The 21519-nt window shown below is 51.6% G+C and overlaps 1 protein-coding gene across 2 annotated transcripts in view; it reads right to left on the reverse strand.

Moving 5' to 3' along the window:
* The window catches only part of LOC309522782 (transducin-like enhancer protein 1), a 38804-nt gene extending 18981 nt beyond the window's left edge, over positions 1 to 19823 (reverse strand). Inside the window, exons 1-7 of one of the 2 annotated variants that reach the window (XM_082206340.1) lie at positions 19751 to 19823; positions 18127 to 18233; positions 15248 to 15390; positions 14117 to 14180; positions 13549 to 13593; positions 7895 to 7957; positions 6308 to 6349 (exon numbers count right to left, since the gene is read on the reverse strand). In XM_082206340.1, coding sequence (XP_082062466.1) covers positions 6308 to 6349; positions 7895 to 7957; positions 13549 to 13593; positions 14117 to 14180; positions 15248 to 15390; positions 18127 to 18150 — 381 coding nt within the window. In that variant the 5' untranslated portion in view covers positions 18151 to 18233; positions 19751 to 19823. Of the gene's footprint in view, positions 1 to 6274; positions 6350 to 7894; positions 7958 to 13548; positions 13594 to 14116; positions 14181 to 15247; positions 15391 to 18126; positions 18234 to 19750 lie in introns of both variants that reach the window. The other variant, XM_082206339.1, reaches the window with a different exon arrangement.
* Between the last annotated feature and the right edge of the window lie 1696 nt (positions 19824 to 21519).

The raw sequence follows: 21519 nt of genomic DNA on the forward strand, positions 1-21519 counted from the left end.
TGAGCAAAGGCGAGTCCCCAGGCAACGCGGCCGATTTGATCGGCACAAGGCATGCAAGCTCCACCCCCCAGTCGTTCTTAGACTCCTTATTGGGTGAGCAACGCAGCCAAGCAACACAGTTGGAGCCTCCCTCCTCCCTGGCCGGCAGGGAGGGAGGGAGAGGAGCTGCTTCCTTTGAAACCCGGGAAATTTAAGGGACATCATCAATAAGGGACAGCAGCGAGACACAGCGCTGGGATAAGGGACTGTCCCGCCATATAAGGGACGCTTGACAGCTATGCACAGGACTGGGGAGCTGGAAGGGACCCCAGCGGTCATCTAGACCAACCCCCTGCAATGAAGGCATCTCAGCGAAAGCATCCATGAGAGACGGCCGTCCAACCTCTGCTTAGAAACCTCCAAGGAAGGAGAGTTCAGCACTTCTAGTGGGAGTCTGTTCCGCCGTCAAACAACTCTTAATTTCAGAAATTTCTTCCCGATGTTTCGTCAGAATCCCCTTTCTGACAACCAGCTCGCCAAGAGACAGTTTCCTGGCCTCATGCCGAGGCCGCGAGCTTCATGGTTGAGTGGGGATTCGAACCCTGGGTCTTCCAGGTCAAATCCGGCGCTCTAACCACTAAGCCACACTGCCTCCCAGGAGGAGGGGCTGTGGAGAGGAGAGATTGCTCATCTCCTTCGCTCCTTAACTCCCTTCCTGTCAGAAAAAAACCATGCGTGCTCCAGAAACTGGGTCAGCCTTCCCTTTCTCGAGCCTTTTAAATTAAATATGGCCCGTTCGTTCTGCTATAAAGGAAGGAAAACACTTTTTTTTAACAAAAAGGAACCAATAGGAGCGGCTGCCTCACAGGTTAACCACGTTACCGCAAACCAATTCCCCGCTCGGGATTTCTGCAGCCGCCACTCAGAGCTGTTTCCATTCTCTCACTGTCTTACAATGCACCGAAGAAAAATTATAACGTTTTTATTATTTGTGCCCTGCTTGGGTTGCCCCAGCCACTCAAACAGAAACCCCCCTTTTTTAAAAAAAAAAACCTCTTTTCCATGATTTTATTTTAAGAATAACTCTGGTACACTCTGAATATTAAGCAGAGAGGGACGCTGTCCAGTCTGTGTGCTTTGCCTTCGCACTGTGTGATAGCAGTGTTTTCCTCTACCCTCCCTGTTCCTTTTTCCTCGCATGTCGTAGGCACGGGTTGTTTGTTTTATGAAATAGTAAGTCTGCGGGTAGATACCGCCTTGTTCCGATTGTGTGAAAGCCGCTCTGGGAGATTTTCCTGGCCGGAGAGCGGGGAGCAAACAATCCAAATAAATAACAGAGCGTAAAATCGAGCTCAGCCCTTATCAACTGTTTCCATTTAGAAGAAGGAGAAGTAAGAAAAATGGAGTCAAGTGTGTAGTCCTCAAGATAAAACAGCCCACAGACTCCGCTACCATGACTATGCGGTCTTGCGTCAACTCAACTTCCACTGCCCTGGGACACATAAAGGGGTCATCAGAGGCCTTATATCTGTGGGGAGGGGATTGGAATGGAGTGTCTTGAAAAAGGGCTTGGCTGGCCCTTTTTCAGGCCTGGAAATGGTGCCTGGGGAAAGGGCATGGTTGGCTGGAACCCTGAAAATGGAGTGCTTTGGAAAGGGCACGGCTGGCTGGCACCCTGAACATGGTGTTTGGGGAAAGGCTGGCACCCGGGAAATGGAGTGCATTGGAAAGGGCACGGCTGGCTGGCACCCTGGAAATGGAGTGCTTTCAAAAGGGCATGGCTGGCTGGCACCCTGAAAATGGTGCTTGGGGAAAGGGTATGGCTGGCTGGCACCCTGAAAATGGTGCTTGGGGAAAGAGCATGGCTGGCTGGCTGGCACTCTGAAAATGGTGTGCTTTGGAAAGGGCATGGCTGGCTGACACCCTGGAAATGGTGTTTGGGGAAAGGGCACGGCTGGCTGGCACCCTGGAAATGGAGTGCTTTGGAAAGGGCATGGCTGGCTGGCACCCTGAAAATGGTGTTGGGGAAAGGGTATGGCTGGCTGGAACCCTGGAAATGGAGTGCTTTCAAAAGGGCATGGGCTGGCTGGCACCCTGAAAATGGTGCTTGGGGAAAGGGTACGGTTGGGTGGCACCCTGAAAATGGTGCTTGGGGAAAGAGCATGGCTGGCTGGCTGGCACTCAGAAAATGGTGTGCTTTGGAAAGGGCACGGCTGGCTGGCACCCTGGAAATGGTGTTTGGGGAAAGGGCACGGCTGGCTGGCACCCTGAAAATGGAGTGCTTTGGAAAGGGCATAGCTGGCTGGCACCCTGAAAATGAAGTGCTTTGGAAAGGGCACGGCTGGCTGGCACCCTGAAAATGGAGTGCTTTGGAAAGGGAACGGCTGGCTGGCACCCTGAAAATGGAGTGCTTTGGAAAGGGCACAGCTGACTGGAACCCTGGAAATGTTTGGGGAAAGGGTACGGCTGGCTGGAACCCTGAAAATGGTGTTTGGGGAAAGGGATGGCTGGCTGGCACTCGGAACACGCGAAAACCTCCCGTTGCCAAGTCCTTCTCGGCAGACACAAACCTGCCATCCTTTCCTAGAGCTCGCCGGCTCCAGTTCCAGTCTTTCCGACGCTGTGCGCGATCACATGCCCCCTTTCCTCCCCGTTCCAGACGTCCCACTCAGGACTCCCCAGCCTCTTGCGCTAAATCCAATTACCCACAGCCATTATCATTACCGCGTCCCTCCGGTTAGAGCCTTTTCTAATCCGCTCATTAACCGCGGCGATGGAGCAATCTGCCATCCCTGCCAACACACCTTTAAAAGGGCTCCCCTTTCTCCCTCCCTCTCTGTAAGATTCAGGATGGCGTCCGTGCTGAGCTCTTGTGAGCGAGAAACACAAGAGGACCCGGGAGAAATCAGATTCCGTTTGCATTTAAAGGCGAGCCTAGGAAACCTAGGAAATTGCACACCGAAAGGGCAAAACCACCTCTCAAAATTTGCACCATTCCCAAAATCTTCTACACACACACACACACAAAGCACGCTTTAGGAGGCGCGTTAAAACACATTTACACACGCACACCTATGTGAAATTCACGTGCAAATCAAGCGTCATGTTATGAAAACTCCTGAGGGTTTTTTGGCTGCTTTTTAGGAGTTGCGGTTGGGTTCTCGTTTTACAATCCAGAAGCATATGCTTGTTAACAAATAAATTTTGCTCTGGAAAACTGTAGACAAAGCAGAACTAGATACCTAAAAGTGTTCAGCGGTGGTGTGTGTGTTTATATATTTCTTTACACAGTGGAAAACCTTGGTTTCCGAGCATCTCGGAAGCCGAACATTTTGGTTTCCGAACGCCGGAAACCCGGAAGTACCGGTAATTGCTTTGGTTTTCGAATGCTTTTCGGAAGTCGAACGGTTTTCATTGCGTGTTTTTTCTCTCTCCAATTTCCCCCAATGACTTTGCCCTTTGCGCCTCGGTTGTCGAACGTTTCAGAAGTCGAACGGTCTTCCGGCACAGATCGCGTTTGACAGCCGAGGTACCATTGTATTGACATAATTCGTAATGTATCTGAAAGGCCGTTAAGTAAAGGTAAAGGGACCCCTGACCATTAGGTCCAGTCGTGGCCGACTCTGGGGTTGCGGCACTCATCTCGCTTTATTGGCCGAGGGAGCCGGCGTACAGCTTCCGGGTCATGTGGCCAGCAGGACTAAGCCGCTTCTGGTGAACCAGAGCAGCGCACGGAAACGCTGTTTACCTTCCCGCCAGAGTGGTACCTATTTATCTACTTGCACTTTGACATGCTTTAGAACTGCTAGGTTGGCAGGAGCAGGGACCGAGCAACGGGAGCTCACCCCATCATTGCGGGGATTCGAACCACTGACCTTCTGATCGGCAAGTCCTAGGCTCTGTGGTTTAACCCACAGCGCCACCCGTTAGAAGGATGATAATAAAGACCTGTTGGACAGCCGCCTTAGGAGGCGATGCTGGAGGTATTGAAAGCAGAAGTTGCACAACTGTTTCCCAGGGATATTGCACTTGCATAGAGCAGAGATGTTTTCTGCTGGGGTGGGTGTGTGTTAAATATTCCAACCTGAAAAATATTTGGCCACGGGTCTCAGGCTGGCCATCGATTTGCCCAGCGCGATGGAGAAGAAAAAAGGGGGGTTTCGACTGGGGAGAAAACCTTTCAGAGCATAAATAGAGAGAGCCTGTCGACGTCATCATGAAACTTTCTATAGCAGTGATACCCCGTGCGTCTGCTTCCAGGTTAAGATAACACTGGTATGGCTAGCATCAAGGTGACTCGTTCTCCTGGAGAGCAGAAAGGGGGGGCAGATTTCTTAAATCGGAAGGAGCCCCCCCCCCCCCGAGCTACAAATCTCACCAGTCCTCTTAAGAACCATAAAAACTCCAGGGCAGCGTCTTGGATCAGACCGTCTGGCGCAGCGTCCTTTTCCGCAAGACCCAAACGGAAGACCACTTTGTGCCCCCCCCTCTTGAAAATGGTTTCTGGAAGCCTTCCCGGCTACAACTGCAAAAGCCCACAGCTTGGCGAATTTGCCTAATCCTTTTTTGAAGCCATCCCAAGTTGGCAGCCTTCGCTGCCTTGTGGCGCAGCGAGTTCCCACGGTCTAACTTTCAAGCCAAAGGAAGAAGGGTTGTTATTTTCTCTGCCCTGAATCGCCCAGCGGTCAGTTCCCTCGGTCCTAGATTTTCTCTAGCCGGTGGTTTTCGGTGGGGGTGCCTGGAATGACGGTCGGGGTGCCGCGGGAAACACTGGCCTCCGTCCCTCTTTCCTTCCTCTGACGTCTCTGTCTCCCAAAGGCTTGCACAGCTGTTTGTTGCAGCAGCCCTGGCTGCAAGCTCCCCGTGCGAATGGCGCCTCTGGGGCTGGCCAGGGGGTGCTGGGTGCCAGGAACTGAGATGGCCTCGGAGTAATCAAGCAAACGGGCGGGGAGCCCAGTCCGCCAGCCCTTGCCGTTGGGGTTGGGCAGGCAAGTCCCAGGCCCCTATGGGGCAGTTTGAGGAGGCACCTCTCTTTGGGGCAGCGGGGCAGCTCAGAGACCAGGGGGACACTCTCCCCAGGAGAGGGGAGAAGAGGGGAGGCTGGGGGATTGCTCCACAAGGGAGGGTGTTCGAAAAGGAGTGAGGGGCTGCCATCTCTGCGGTCATAACTGGGCTCCTGAGCCTCTCACGGGTGCCGCAGAAATAACATACAGTGCGACCTCGGGTTAAGCACTTAATTCGTTCCAGAGGTCCGTTCTTAACCTGAAACTGTTCTTAACCTGAAGCACCACTTTAGCTAATGGGGCCTCCCGCTGCCGCCGCGCCGCCAGAGCACGATTTCTGTTCTCATCCTGAAGCAACGTTCTTAACCTGAAGCACTATTTCTGGGTTAGTGGAGTCTGTAACCTGAAGCGTATGTAACCCGAGGTACCACTGTAGTTGGTAGAGGGAGCCGTGGACTTGGAAAGGTTGAAAACCTCTGCTCTATCCCCCATGCATAATTTTTATAAACTACTGCAATGCGCTCTCTGTGGGGCTAGCTTTGAAAGTCACCTGGAAACTACAACTAATCCAAAATGCGGCAGCTAGACTGGGGACTGGGAGCGGCCGCCGAGACCACATAACACCGGTCCTGAAAGACCTGCATTGGCTCCCAGGACGTTTCCGAGCACAATTCAAATTGTTGGTGCTGACCTTTAAAGCCCTAAACGGCCTCAGTCCAGTATCCCTGAAGGAGCGTCTCCACCCCCATTGTTCTGCCCGGACACTGAGGTCCAGCCTCGAGGGCCTTCTGGCAGTTCCCTCACTGAGAGAAGCGAAGCTACAGGGAACCAGGCAGAGGGCCTTCTTGGTGGTGGCACCCTCCCTGTGGAACGCCCTCCCACCAGATGTCAAGGAAATAAACAACTACCTGACGTTCAGAAGACATCTTAAGGCAGCCCTGTTCAGGGAAGTTTTTAATGTGTGACATCTTAGTGTATTTTTGGTCTCTGTGGAAGCCGCCCAGAGTGGCTGGGGAAACCCAGCCAGATGGCCGGGGTACCAATAATAAATTATTATTATTATTATTATAAATTAGAAAGCTCCCCAACGCTGAAGAGGAAGCGTTCCTTTCCTGAACCGTTTTTTCCCCATTTCAAGGTGAGGGATAAGGATGGGACTTATAGTTCAGCGACACACCCAGAAGCTCAAAGCCACGCAACCCCATAGTTAAAGGGTTTGGGGTGGGGTGGGGAGGAGAGGACGGCTTCGGGCTCCCCCAAGAGCGTGGGAGGGAAGTGGGGGGTCCACATACCCCGATTGAAACATTCACTTCTTCCATAGTCACCTGCTTGGCTCGTTCGACCGCTTGCACCACTTGTTGTTGATGCTGGAGGGGAAAAGGGAGAGGAAGGATAATTTAACGAGCAAATCAGAAAATAAAAAAAGTCGGGGGTCCATCAAGGCAGGGGTGGGGGACTCTCCAGTTCTGAATGGGTTAACTGTGCCCCCGAAGGACCAGGTGCACAGCCTGGGGGGTCATTTTGGACCCACAGCTGTCCATGAATGCGCAGGTTAATTCCGTGTCCAGGGCAGCTCCATCTGGTACGCAAGATGAGACCCTCCCTGCCCACAGATTGTCTGGCCAGTGTGGTGCATGCTCTGGTTATCTCCCGCTTGGACTACTGCCATGCACTCTCCGTGGGGCTGCCTTGGAAGGTGACCCAGAAGCTACAACTAATCCAGAATGCGGCAGCTAGACTGGGGACTGGGAGCGGCTGCCAGGACCACATAACACCGGTCCTGAGAGATCTGCATTGGCTCCCAGTACGTTTCCAAGCACAATTCAAAGTATTGGTGCTGATCTTGAAAGCCCTAAACGACCCAGTAGACCTGAAGGGGCGTCTCCACCCCATCCTTCTGCCTGGACACCAGGGTCCATCTCCCGAGGGCCTTCTGGCGGTTCCCTCCCTGCGAGAAGCGTGGTTGCAGGGAACCAGGCAGAGGGCCTTCTCGGTGGTGGCACCCTCCCTGAGGAACACCCTTCCACCAGATGCCAAAGAAGTAAACAACTACCTGACTTTTAGAAGACATCTGAAGACCCTCCCTGCCCGCAGACTGTCTCACCAGAGTGGTGCATGCTCTGGTTATCTCCCGCTTGGACTACTGCCATGCACTCTCCGTGGGGCTACCTTGGAAGGTGACCCGGAAACTGCAATTAATCCAGAATGCGGCAGCTAGACTGGGGACTGGGAGCGGCCGCTGAGACCACATAACACTGGTCCTGAAAGACCTCCATTGGCTCCCAGGACGTTTCCGAGCGCAATTCAAAGTGTTGGTGCTGAGTGGGATGGAATGGAGTGCCTTCTGGAAGGGCATGGCCGGCGGGCATCCAGAGCCAAAGTACCCCATTGTTGTAAACTTCAGGTGAGTGTCTCACGTGCAACCGTCTACACATCCTGCCACTAATAATATCAGGCCCTCACATCTACAGGACGCTGAGCATCTGTTGTAGGGGAAGGAAAACTGGGAAGAGGGAATGGAGTTGATTGCAAAAGGGCATGGCTGGCATCCCAAGCCAAGAGCACAGCGTGCGGCAAAGTTCAGTTTGAAGGCTTCGCTTGTAGCAACAGCTATACTAATAAATGCTCTGGCTAGCTGCCCCCTTGCATCTGTTGTAGAGGAAGAAAAATTGGGAAGAAGGAATGGAGTTGATTGCGAAAGGGCATGGCTGGCATCCTGAGAAAGAACACCCCGCACTGCAAAGTTCACTTTGAAGGCTTTGCTTGTAACAATAGCAACACTAATGGCTAGCAGTCCCCTTGCATCTGTTGAAGTAGGATGGAAAAACAGAAAGGAGAAGGAATGGAGTCAATGGTGAAAGGGCATGGCTGGCATATTTATAGAAGAGATTGTGTGAAGACGAGACACTCACCTCCTGGGACAAAAACGGGATGAGCTGAGCACAGATGACGTTGAGTCGCTTGGCAATCTCCGTCTGCAAAGGCAAGGAGGAGAGACAAGAGAGGAAAAGGAAAATGGCAGACTTAGACAGAAAACAGAGCTGGACATCAATGCTTCTCAGCTGGAGGCAAACAGTTAAATCGGGGGCCGTATAAACCCCCTTAACGGCTTGGGATCAGTTGAGACCTTCTCACCCTATAAATTCCCATTTGGCCACTTCGATCCGTGACAGGTTAACAACACATGCTCTGAATTTGCAAGAATTTGCAAGTGCCTGTGGAACTCCCTGCCACTTGACGACAAGCAGGCACCGTTCTCTTTTGTGGCCCCTGCTAAAAACATTATTTCTTGAGACAAGCCTCCCCAGAGGCTCAGTTTTAATCTGCTCAACTGTTACCTTTTTTAAAACCCTTAAATTATTGCAGGTAATTTTCCCTGGTGGATAATTTTATTGTTTTCTCCAGTGTTTATTTTTTGAGTGTTTTCTTTGTGGAGTATAAAAGGTAAAGGGACCCCTGACCGTTAAGTCCAGTTGCGGACGACTCTGGGGTTGCGACGCTCATCTCGCTCTATAGGCCGAGGGAGATGGCGTTTGTCCGAAGACAGCTTCCGGGTCATGTGGCCAGCAGGACTAAGCCGCTTCTGGCAAACCAGAGCAGCGCATGGAAACACCGTTTACCTTCCCGCCAGAGCGGTACCTATTTATCTACTTGCGCTTTGAGGTGCTTTAGAACTGCTAGGTTGGCAGGAGCAGGGACCGAGCAACGGGAGCTCACCCCGTCGTTGCGGTGATTCGAACCGCCGACCTTCTGATCGGCAATTCCTAGGCTCTGTGGTTTAACCCACAGCGCCACCCGCGTCCCTTTTGTGGAGTATACACTTAGATAAATAAAACAGCAACCAGCCTTGCTTCTCCCCGTTTTCCTCGCGCAACCACTAGGCGCCACTACATTCCCCCCTGTGGCAGTGGCACCTTCATTCAGAGTAGGGACGAGGAGCCTCATGTGGCTGGCCCCCTGACGCTTTCAACTGGCCCTCGTGATCCCCCCGAGTCCGGCGGCGCTGTTGTTGTTGTTTAGTCATGCCCGCCTCTTCATGACCCCCTGGACCAGAGCACGCCAGGCCCTCCTGTCTTCCACTGCCTCCCGCAGTTGGGTCAAACTCATGCTGGTCTCTTCGAGAACACTGTCCCACCATCTCGTCCTCTGTCGTCCCCTTCTCCTTGCGCCCTCCATCTTTCCCCACATCAGGGTCTTTTCCAGGGAGTCTTCTCTTCTCGTGAGGTGGCCAAAGTCTTGGAGCCTCAGCTTGAGGATCTGTCCTTCCAGTGAGCACTCAGGGCTGATTTCCTTCAGAATGGAGAGGTTGGATCTTCTTGCAGTCCATGGGACTCTCAAGAGTCTCCTCCAGCACCAGAATTCAAAAGCATCCATTCTTCAGCCATCAGCCTTCTTGATGGTCCAGCTCTCACTTCCATACATCACTGCTGGGGAAACCAGAGCTTTGACTATACGGACCTTTGTCGGCAAGGTGGTGTCTCTGCTGCTGTCCGGCTACACCCTCCTATAAATGCAACCCCAAACCCAAAAGCTTAGAAGTCTCCCGTTTCTACGCTGCTTCGCGTGAAACAAAAACCTCACGGCAGAGAGACCAGATGCTTGATCGCACATCCGCCAAACACAGGGAGGGGGAAACCGAGGCAGAAATAGAGGAATCGAGGCACCGCTAGCAGGTACTTTCTGGGAAAGATTTAATTCTCTCCCGGGGCTGGCAGTAATGGATTCTCCCTCCTTAATGCACCGATGGGCAGGGTTGGCTCCTGGGGGAAGAGCCAGCCTCCAATTCACTCGCGCTCGTTAATGTTCAATTTAGTGGCACTTTAACGCTCGAGGTATGAAAAACGATCAGGCCTGACTCAGCAGGCTTCCCCCCCGCCCCGCCCCTGTTTTTCCGCAGCCCCCACAGCTTCCTCTCCCAGAGACCTCTCCCCTTTCCTGCGGGGGAAATATATATATATATTTATCGACAGCCTGCTTCTGCACGCAGAAATCGCTCTCCCACCTTTGCCCGAAAGGCAAGAGCGATTAAGCAGAGTTTGGCTTCTTTGCAAAACCACGAGAACGCGTTTCATTACCCGCCCCCCTCAAATAAATTATTATTATTATTATTATTATTATTATTATTATTATTACGTAAAGGTAAAGGGACCCCTGACCAATAAGTCCAGTCACGGCCGACTCTGGGGTTGCGGCGCTGATCTCACTTTACTGGCCAAGGGAGCCGCCATACACCTTCCGGGTCATGTGGCCAGCATGACTAAGCTGCTTCTGGCGAACCAGAGCAGCGCACGGAAACGCCGTTTACCTTAGTCCTGCTGGCCACACGACCCGGAAGCTGTACACCAGCTCCCTCAGCCAATAAAGCGAGATGAGCACCGCAACGCCAGAGTCGGCCGTGACTGGACCTAATGGTCAGGGGTCCCTTTACCTTTTAACTGTTCCTAAATGGGACGCGGGTGGCGCTGTGGTCTAAACCACAGAGCCTAGGGCTTGCAGATCAGAAGGCTGGCAGTTCAAATCTCCGCGTAGCTCTGTCCCTGTTCCTGCCCACCTAGCAGTTCGAAAGCACGTCAAAGTGCAAGTAGATAAACAGGTACCACTCCGGCGGGAAGGTAAACGGCGTTTCCGTGCGCTGCTCTGGTTCGCCAGAAGCGGCTTAGTCCTGCTGGCCACACGACCCGGAAGCTGCACGCCGGCTCCCTCGGCCAGTAAAGAGAGATGAGCGCCGCAACCCCAGAGTCGGCCACGACCGGACCTAATGGTCAGGTGTCCATTTACCTTTACCTTAGGATGTATGTATGCTTGTTTAAAAATTTTTTGGGAAAATTAATTTTAAAAAATTGAGGGGGGGAAAGAAGTTTGTGGGTTGGAGGTGAGCAAGAAGGATCCGTCGGCACGGCCAAGGCGATAACTCCAAAAGCAGCCGTCCCCACAAAAGCCCAGCTCCTATTTGTCACACAGGGGCTGTCAAGAGCCCAGAGTTATGAGCCCTTGTTAAAAGGTGAGGGTTTGGGGGGAGAGCGAGAAGGAGGGGGGAAACCCCCCCCCAGGAGCGCAGACAGGCTGTTGGCAGCCGGCCAGCGGCACCTGAAGTCAGCTGTAAATCTTGCCAGAGGAAATGAACAAGGGGGGGCAGCAGCGGTTGTGGGGTGTGGAGAGCGCTGGCAGCAGGAGAATTCCAAAAGGGAGCGAAATTAAAAAGACGAAGCGTTGTGGGGAGGAGGACAAGTCGAAAAAAAGACCAAATGGGAGGTTCTGCCGGACGGGGGGGGGGGTCTTCCTACACACACACACACACACACCCTCCTCTGCGCAGGCACCAGGTGCCAGGGCCCAGCAAGGTGGTTTAAGAGCATGGGTAGGCAAACTAAGGCCCGCGGGGCCGGATCTTGCCCAATCGCCTTCCAAATCCGGCCCCCGGACGGTCCGGGAATCAGCGTGTTTTTACACGAGTAGAATGTGTGCTTTTATTTAAAATGCATCTCTGGGTTATTTGCGGGGCCTGCCTGGTGTTTTCACATGAGTAATAATAATAATAATAATTTTTATTTATACCCCGCCCTCCCCAGCCAAGGCCGGGCTCACAAGCAGCAGTAAAAACAAGTTGAATGAATACAACTTAAAAACAAAATTAAAATACAACATTAAAATATTGAAAACATTAAAATATGTGCTTTTATTTAAAATGTATCTCTGGGTTATTTGTGGGTCCTGCCTGGTGTTTTCACGCGAGCAGAATTTGCCCTTTAATTTAAAATGCATCTCAGGGTTATTCGTGGGGCATAGGAATTCGTTCATTTTCTTTCCTTTCCAAAATATAGTCCGGCCCCCCACAAGGTCTGAGGGACAGTGGACCGGCCCCCTGCTGAAAAAGTTTGCTGACCCCTGTTTCAGAGTATCAGGGGGACGGGAAGCACGGTTCGAATCCTAACCCGCTCGGTCCCCCATAGCCATCAACGTTTCCCTTTTTTAAAGGGAAATTCCCTTATTCCGAATAGGATTCCTCGCAAGAAAAGGGGAAAGTTGACAGCTACGGTTCGGTCCCTTGTGAGCATAGCTGTCAAGCGTCCCTTATTTGGCGGGACAGTCCCTTATCCCAGCGCCGTGTCCCGCTGCTGTCCCTTATTGATGATGTCCCTTAAATTTCCCGGGTTTCAAAGGAAGCAGCTCCTCTCCCTCCCTCCCTGCCGGCCAGGGAGGAGGGAGGCTCCAACTGTGTTGCATGGCTGTGTTGCTCACCCAATAAGGAGTCTCAGAACGACTGGGGGGTGGAGCTTGCATGCCTTGTGCCAATCAAATCGGCCGCGTTGCCTGGGGACTCGCCTTTGCTCAGCGCTTCCCAGCGGAGAGGTGACGGTGGTTTTCCTTGCTGCATCCCCTTTGCCGGGTTGCTGCGCTGTGGGAACCACCGCTTGAGGCTTCGTTTGGCTGCTGGCTGGGCTTTCTGCCTTTGGCTCGGAGGGGCTCAGAAGTTGAACATACCTGTGCTCTGAAAATCCCTTATTTTGGCTGCTGATCCCTTATTTTCAAGGCTGCTGGTCCCTTATTTTCAAATCTGTAAGTTGACAGCTATGCTTGTGAGTAGCCTTACGGGGCCAATGGCTGACTCTCTCTTAGGCTGACTCTACATGGCAGGGCTGTTTTTTGGATGAAATTGCAAGGGGGAAGAGGTGTGGGCATCACCTGGGACTCCTTGTAGGTGGGCCACAAATGCAACACATTAATGCCTCTGGGAAAGGTCGGGAGAGGAGCGCTGAAAGGCAATTGCTGCCTCTGAACAGCGTAGGGAGAACGCAGCCATTGTTTGTAGGCTCCTCCTCCCAGAATTTACCCAAGCTTGCTTTGTAGCTGTTCGAGGCCATAGAAAGCACAACAAAGAGGTAGCCAGTCTTAACCTCTCTCGGGAAGCAATGCTGCCATCTGGGGGCAGCCACAGAAAAGGCCCTGCTCTCTCGCACAACACTCGCCACGCTTCTACGGTTGGCAGGGCCAAGAAAACTGTAAACAGCTTTAAAACGCGAGCAGGGGTGGATTTAAAATGAGCAGCCAAATAATAATTTGAATTGAGCGGAAAAGGACAAATAATAAATAGATTTAAATCGGATATGCAGCTATATTGGGCATAAGCAGATAGGGGAAGAGGTTTGATATTCTTATTTGGTAACTTTAACCGGATGCGTAAATTTGTTTGGAAAATGAGAAATAAAATAAGGCCGGGCGCCATTATACTGTCCGATTCCTGGGAAAACACGGGCGTACGGCAGCCCTAGGAAACGGAGTAGGCCCCACAGCCCTTCCTTGGATATTGATTATTATCGATTACCATCGCTCGTTACATTTGTACATCCCCCTTCAAGTGTCCTCAAGGTTGTGGGGCTCGGAAGCAGACGTCAGAAATTGCTATTCACAGCAAGGCTCACTTGTCGTCTAGATTGGAAGATCTTTGGGGCAGAGACCCTGCATGATTTTGCTTCCCCCTACACACGGAGGGGCCTTATCCGATCAGAGCCAAACACATACATAGACAAACACATCTATAAATAAACACATCTATACATAAACGTACCTGTTTGTGCATTTCAATGTTCAGACCATAGGACATTTCGTAGTACTGCAAAACAAAGATTTTTATTTTATCTTTCTTAAGAAAGAGAAAAGATCCTGTGTATATAAGAGTGCGGTAAGTCACGGCTTGAAGGTAAAGGTAAAGGGACCCCTGACCATTAGGTCCAATCGTGACCGACTCTGGGGTTGCGGCGCTCATCTCGCTTTACTGGCGGAGAGAGCCGGCGTACAGCTTCTGGGTCATGTGGCCAGCAGGACTAAGCCGCTTCTGGCGAACCAGAGCAGCGCACGGAAACATCGTTTACCTTCCCGCCAGAGCAGTACCTATTTATCTACTTGCACTTTGACGTGCTTTCGAACTGCTAGGTTGGCAGGAGCAGGGATCGAGCAACGGGAGCTCGCCCCGTCGCGGGAATTCAAACCGCCGACCTTCTGATCGGCAAGTCCGAGGATCTGTGGTTTAACCCACAGCGCCACCCGCATCACGGCTTAGGGACCCTCTTTACACCATCATCCAACCCTTCGCCCCCCCCCAAAAAACCCCACATTTGCCCCAGTATGGCACTTACCATGACATAATGCCTTTGGATTTCTGTTTTTTCTGTGGCGAGTTTCTCACATTCCAGTTTCAAGCTGCAAAGAGAAGGGAACGGACATGGGAAGATCAAAAATTATATCAAAAATTACTGATCTGGTTATACCAGGGGTCTACAGCCTAGGGCCCATGGGCTGGAAGCGGCCACGGAGGCTGTTTAACTGGCCCACGAACCGCCCCCAAACTAAGCCGCCTGCTCGGTGAGTCCCCACACGCTGCGCTAAACCGGCGCAACACGGCGCGAGGACTCTCATCCGCGGCACCGGAAATCGCGTCTGCGCATGCCAAGACGCCGGAAATTGTGTCTGCGCGTGTCCGCGGTGGTGGAAATCGCTTCTGCGTGTGCCCAGACGCCGGAAATCGTGTCAACGCCTGTCCGCGGTGCCGGAAATTGCTTCTGCACATGCCCAGATGTCGGAAATCAGGTCTGCGCATGTCCGCGGTGCCGGAAATCGCTTCTGCACATGCCCAGATGCCAGAAATCAGGTCTGTGCATGTCCGCGGTGCCGGAAATTGCTTCAGCGCAAGCCCAGACAGCGGAAATCGCTCCTGCGCATGCCCAGACACAGGAAACCGCTTTTGCACATGCCCAGATGACAGAAATCGCGTCTGCGCATGTCCAGATGACAGAAAACGCGTCTGCGCATGTCCAGATGACAGAAAACGCGTCTGCGCATGCCCAGATGACAGAAAATGCGTCTGCGCATGCCCAGATGACAGAAAACGCGTCTGCGCATGCCCAGATGACAGAAAACGCGTCTGCGCATGCCCAGATGACAAAATCGTGTCTGCGCATGCCCAGATGACAGAAATCACGTCTGTGCATGCCCAGATGACAGAAAACGCGTCTGCGCATGCCCAGATGACGGAAATCGTGTCTGCGCATGCCCAGATGATGGAAATCATGTCTGCGCATGTCCGCAGTGCCGGAAATCACTTCTGCGCAGGTGCAATTTTCAGCGTCTGGGCATGCGCAGACGTCACTCTGCGCTGGTCCGGCCCACGAAGGATCCGCCCACTTGCCGACCCCTGGGTTATACTATGAGAAATACATAGACAGGTCATTATGAACCCTACCAGCCCAAAAATAACCTGGCCGTTTTACCTGTGGTACTGGTTTTGCAAGAACTGGAATTCCTCCTTGATGCGGTCCAAAATCTCCGGGTAAGTCAGCTTCAGGGACTGGGGGGCCGTCGAGACGACGCTGGTCGCGGCGGCAGTGACCACAGGCGCTGCCTGCAGGTGACCCTGGGAGACAGGTAGCGAAAAGGCCAATCACCACCAACTTCAGACCATAGGGAAACAGGAGCTTGCCGGGTCTTCGGAGAGCTCACAGTCCCAGGTTGTCAAAAAAGGTGATTTATTTTTTTAAAAAAATAAATAAATATTGAATTTTCACAAATTATAAAAACACACACAATACAAACATACACACACAAAAACAAACATGTATAATTTCGAATCCTTTTTTCCTTAAAACTTACTTCACCGACTTCCCCATACCTCCCCTTTCTGCATTCCAATTCCCAAATTTGTTTCAGCAAATCCTCCCCCTTAATTTTATCTAATTTTTTTCCTTTTCTATTCTTTTACTTAAACTTTTACAGCTATAATCCCTTGCTTTCTATAACCACAAAAAAGGTGATTTATGTATGCCGCTACTGCGCCCCCGTGTTTCGTTAGCCAAAAAAATGTAAAACGAGCGAAAGGAGAATGGCAACTTCAGTTGACGGAATATGCACAACTCGCAGACTTAACATATAGAAGAAGAGAACAGTAATATATGTTTAGAGAAGACAGGATAATGTTTATTTAATATATGGTGGGGGGGAAATAATTGTGTACAGCTGAAAATGCCGGCAGCCTTAAGATAAATTCAACAGTGTAAATAAGTTTTGATGGATGCAATGATGGAATACTTGAATGGTATAAAAAGGTAAAGGGACCCCTGACCATTAGGTCCAGTCGTGACCCACTATGGGGTTGCGGCGCTCATCTCGCTTTACTGGCCGAGGGAGCCGGCGTACAGCTTCCGGGTCATGTGGCCAGCAGGACTAAGCCGCTTCTGGCGAACCAGAGCAGCACACGGAAACGCCGTTTCCCTTCCCGCCGGAGCGGTACCTATTTATCTACTTGCACTTTGACGTGCTTTCGAACTGCTAGGTGGGCAGGAGCAGGGACCGAGCAACGGGAGCTCACCTCGTCATTGCGGGGATTTGAACCGCCAACCTTCTGATTGGCAAGTCCTAGGCTTCGTGGTTTAACCCACAGCGCCACCCGCGTCCCTTACTTGAATGGTATATTTTTTGCAAAATATGCAGGGGTTTATGGTATGCAAAACGAACCATGGCAAGAGAAGAAGGGAAGTCATTGATATCTTTAAAGATGTGAAATGAGTATTTTAAAAGGCAAAGGCTCACCTTTGGGGGCCAAAATCACGTTGCGAAAATTTAGGTGCGTGTTATAGATTCAATGGCGCATTTACATTTGCCAGCAAACATTTTTTTTCTTTTCGAGGTTCTGAAAGTTGGGGTGCGCTTTGGACTCGATGGCAAATTAGAGAAGCTTTTAATATTTGATGCATTACTGTATTTTAATATTTTGTTGGAAGCCGCCCAGAGTGGCTGGGGAAGCCCAGCCAGATGGGCGGGGTATAAATAATAAATAAATAAATTATTATTATTATTATTATTATTAGACTCAAGTAAATACAGTTGTACCTTGGTTCGCGAACAGAATCCATTCGACTCCTGGAACTATTCAAAAACCAAAGCACGGCTTCCAATTGGCTGCAGCCAATCGGAAGCCGCGCCGGACATTCGGCTTCTGAAAATCGTTCGGAAACCGGAACACTCACTTCCAGGTTTCGATTGTTCGGGAACCGATTTGTTCGGGAGCCAAGGCATTTGAGTTCCAAGGTACGACTGTACGGTCGTCCCAGGTAACGTTTTGTTGTGTGATAACCTAGCCCATGGGTAGGCAAACTAAGGCCCGGGGGCAGGATCCGACCCAATCGCCTTCTTAATCCGGCCCGCGGATGGTCCGGGAATCAGGGTGTTTTTACATGAGTAGAATGTGTGCTTTTATTTAAAATACATCTCTGGGTTATTTGTGGGGGCTGCCTGGTGTTTTTACATGAGTAGAATGCGTGCTTTTATTTAAAATGCATCTCTGGGTTGTTTGTGGGGCATAGGAATTCATTCCTTCCCCCCCCCTTCAAAATATAGTCCGGCCCCCCACAAGGTCTGAGAGACAGTGGACCGGCCCCCTGCTGAAAAGGTTTGACCCCTGACCTACAGCTAAAAACCACAGCAACCTGGGAACTAGCTCTACAGGGAATGAGAGAATGGGAGGGGGCAGAAACTTTGGGATGTGGCCCCCGCCAGATTTAAATCCCCTTGGAAGACGGCCCTCTTTACTTACAGGGAGACGGCTGATCGCTTGATTAATACAAACCATTCTGAGGTTTTATTGCAAACAATTAAGGAAACATGCTGTTTGCAGCTTCAAGCACTTTTGTTTATAGACCAAAGTATTTCTAAACCAACAGCTCCTTTATATATTTATATATATGTAACGGTATGGATATTGATATCAATATAAACAGCAGCGTGCAAGAAAATAAAATAAAAAAATCATAAAACACAGAAGCAGTGACCGACACTTTTTTATCTGGGGGGGGGCCGCGGCAGAAATATATAGATAGATCTCTTTTCGCTCTGTTGTTTTATTACCGGAAAAAATTGAATATCCCTGGTTTGATCAAAAGCAGGGGAGAGGACTGTCCAGAAAAAAGGCCTTTACAAAACCTTTCCTCACCACACACAAACAAAAAAAAAAGTTTTCAGCAAGTGAAATTTGTGGGTGGATAGCATTTTGAAAGGCGAAAATCAGTTCAAAACGGACTATGTTTAAGACGGTTCTTTCCAAAGAATTGGGAAACAGACATTTTCCACGGGACCTTTAAATCGGGGATAAACTCACCGGTGGCCGGTTTTGAGGGAACATCCTTCGAGAAAAACCATAGGAATGTTGTTTCTGCAATTTTGCTCGCGATCCTTTTTTTCTGCTACGAACCGAACCCTGGTCACCTGTAGAGAATCAAATTTTGAACCGGGAACCGATGGGCCGCACCTGATCAAGCCTTACTCAAGAGTAAAAAAGGTAAAGGGACCCCTGACCATTAGGTCCAGTCGTGACCGACCCTGGGGTTGCGGCGCTCATCTCGCTTTATTGGCCAAGGGAGCCGGCGTACAGCTTCCGGGTCATGACTAAGCATGGCGAACCAGAGCAGCGCACGGAAACGCCGTTTACCTTCCTGCCGGAGTGGTACCTATTTATCTACTTGCACTGGTGTGCTTTCGAACTGCTAGGTTGGCAGGAGAAGGGACTGAGCTCACCCCGTCGCGGGGATTCGAACTGCCGACCTTCTGATCGGCAAGCCCTAGGCTCTGTGGTTTAACCCGCAGCGCCACCCGCGGCCCAGATATATACACCCCCAATAGCCACCCAGATTTGCACGTTTGCTCTGTGTTTTATTCCCAATAAGTCTTTTCCGAATGGAGGCAGGAATATGCAGAATTCTGTCCCTTACGGGGAATCGAACCCACAACCTTGGCGTTTATCAGCACCGAGCTCTAACCGACTGAGCTGTCTTTCCTTGCGGTTCACGCGCTAAATGACTCTTGGGGGGGGGGGCTTTTCCCACTCAAAAATAGGATCAGATCTCCAAGCAGGGAAAATGCCCTTTTTGACACTTGCTTCCCTCTAACAGCGTGGGGGATAGGAATGCACTTTGCACATGCTCAAGGGCAAGCGATGGGAATGCACTTTGCACATGCTCAAGGGCAAGGGATGGGAATGCACTTTGCACATGCTCAAGGGCAGCCCCTTAATTCCTTTGGCTTGGGAGGGGGCAGCAAGGAAGGAAGGAGGTTAAGCAAAAGTTTAAAACCCTGGGTAGCAGTTGGCAGTGGCTGGTTTTTTTGGGGGGGTGGCTCCCAAGAAAAAATGAGCGCCCCCCCGCAACTAGGTGGTCCTCATCCTCAGGGAAATACAGGTGAGTTGGCAGGTGTGGGGGCAGAGAAGGGGGGAAATCAAATAGACACAAATGGGTATTTTTTTGGGGGGGGTGCCAGAAACCAGCATAAGGCCCTAGGAAAAGACAATTAGACCACAACTAGGGAGAAAACTTCTTTCCCCCCCTCAACAAACGCCCCCCAATGCTCTGCTTAAAGTAACCCCCCCATCAAGTTCTCCCCACCTCACCCAATGCCCGTTTTGAGTCTCTCTCTTTTTAACTCCCCAAGAAACTCTCATTACCCCCCCAATAAAAGAAAAAGAAGAATAGATCCCATTTCCTCCTCTCTCTCCCTCTCACCGCGCCCCCCACCCTGGCCAAAAAAAAAATCCAACCCCCCCCCCCCCGGTCTCATTTATAATCTCCCAGGCTGAACAAAAGGGTCTCCTTCTTTTTCTAGCAGGTAGGAAGAGAGAGGAGGGGGGGGGGGAATCAGAGATCAGGAAAAGGCCCCTCCTGCTTTCTTCTTTTCGGCTAACGCCCCCCCCCCAGCAAACCTCAGCGCCCCCCCCCGATAAAAGCACTCACCAAACCACTGCGAGCCAGGATCGGGCCCCCAGGAGCCTAGAGAGGGTGGGAGGGTGGGTGGGACGCAGGCCCGTTGCCTTGAATGGGTGTGAGAAACCCCCCCCTCCTCTCTCTTCCTCTCTCTCTTCCTCCCCCCCCCCGCCACCCCCCACACAGCAGCCTTGCGGGGGGAGGGCGATCAATGAACGAGCGCCAAGCTCCACGTGGGGTCTGGCTGCTTCTCTTTCGCTACAGTCCGGCGCGCCGCAGCCAATCGGGAGGGGGGGAAGCGCTCGGTCCCCACGTGGGGCGGGGAGAAAGGGCTTGGGATTGGTCCGAAGCGGCCGCCCGTAGAAAATGTGTCAATCTGGAAGGACGCGGGGGAGGAGGGGGGGAGCGTGGAGAGAGAAAGAGATTTTTTTTTCGGTTAACCCTTTCGGAGGACTCGGAGCGACGGGAGAGGAGAAAATTGGATTAACCCGTAAAAGGCTGGAGGGGGGGAAAGGTGGAAATGGGTTTAACCCTTCAAAGGGCCAGAGGAGGAGGAGAGGGAGATTTTTCCCCCTTAAGGGGTAACAGGGGAGAATGAGTTTTAACCCTTAAAAGGGCCAAAGGGTGTCGCTTAACCCTTAAAGGGCCAGCGAGGGAGAATGAGTTTTAACCCTTAAAAGGGCCGAAGGATGTCGCTTAACCCTTAAAGGGCCAGCGAGGGAGAATGAGTTTTAACCCTTTAAAGGGCCAGTGAGGGAGAAGGAGTTTTAACCCTTTAAAGGGCCAGAGGGTGTCGCTTAACCCTTAAAGGGCCAGCGAGGGAGAATGAGTTTTAACCCTTAAAAGGGCCAAAGGGTGTCGCTTAACCCTTAAAGGGCTGGCGAGGGAGAATGAGTTTTAACCCTTTAAAGGGGCAGAGGGTGTCGCTTAACCCTTAAAGGGCTGGCGAGGGAGAATGAGTTTTAACCCTTTAAAGGGGCAGAGGGTGTCGCTTAACCCTTAAAGGGCTAGCGAGGGAGAATGAGTTTTAACCCTTTAAAGGGGCAGAGGGTGTCGCTTAACCCTTAAAGGGCTAGCGAGGGAGAATGAGTTTTAACCCTTTAAAGGGCCAGAGGGTGTCGCTTAACCCTTAAAGGGCCAGTGAGGGAGAATGAGTTTTAACCCTTAAAAGGGCCAAAGGGTGTTGCTTAACCCTTAAAGGGCTAGCGAGGGAGAATGAGTTTTAACCCTTAAAAGGGCCGAAGGGTGTCGCTTAACCCTTAAAGGGCCGGTGAGGGAGAATGAGTTTTAACCCTTCAAGGGGCCAGAGGAGGAGGAGAGGGAGATTTTTTTTCCCTTAAGGGGTAACAGGGGAGAATGAGTTTTAACCCTTAAAAGGGCCGAAGGGTGTCGCTCATAGGCGCCGACTCCATGGGGCTTGAGGGGGCTCGAGCCCCCTCAAAAAAAATTTTGGGGGGGCTCAGCCCCCCCAATAATCTCGGGCGGGCGCCCTTCCAGCAGAGCGCCGCCGCCGGCCCCCGCCTCCTCCTCACCTGCTCCTTCGCCAGCCAGCCAGCCGCGCGCCCTAATCGGAGGCACTGCCGGAAATCCCGCGAGAACAGGGGAATCCCGACTGGCCACACCTCCCAGCCAGCCAATCGGCTGGCTGGGGGGCGTGGCTTGCCCTATTTAGGGCCGGAGCCACTTTATTTGCATATTCATGAGCTTATTTATTATTCATGAGCTTTCCCGGGCCCCCCCAATATTTTTTCTAAGTCCGCGTCCCTGGTGTCGCTTAACCCTTAAAGGGCTGGCGAGGG

Source organism: Podarcis vaucheri, assembly GCF_965113315.1.
Source record: "Podarcis vaucheri genome assembly, chromosome: 18".
Classification (NCBI taxonomy): Eukaryota; Metazoa; Chordata; class Lepidosauria; order Squamata; family Lacertidae; genus Podarcis; species Podarcis vaucheri.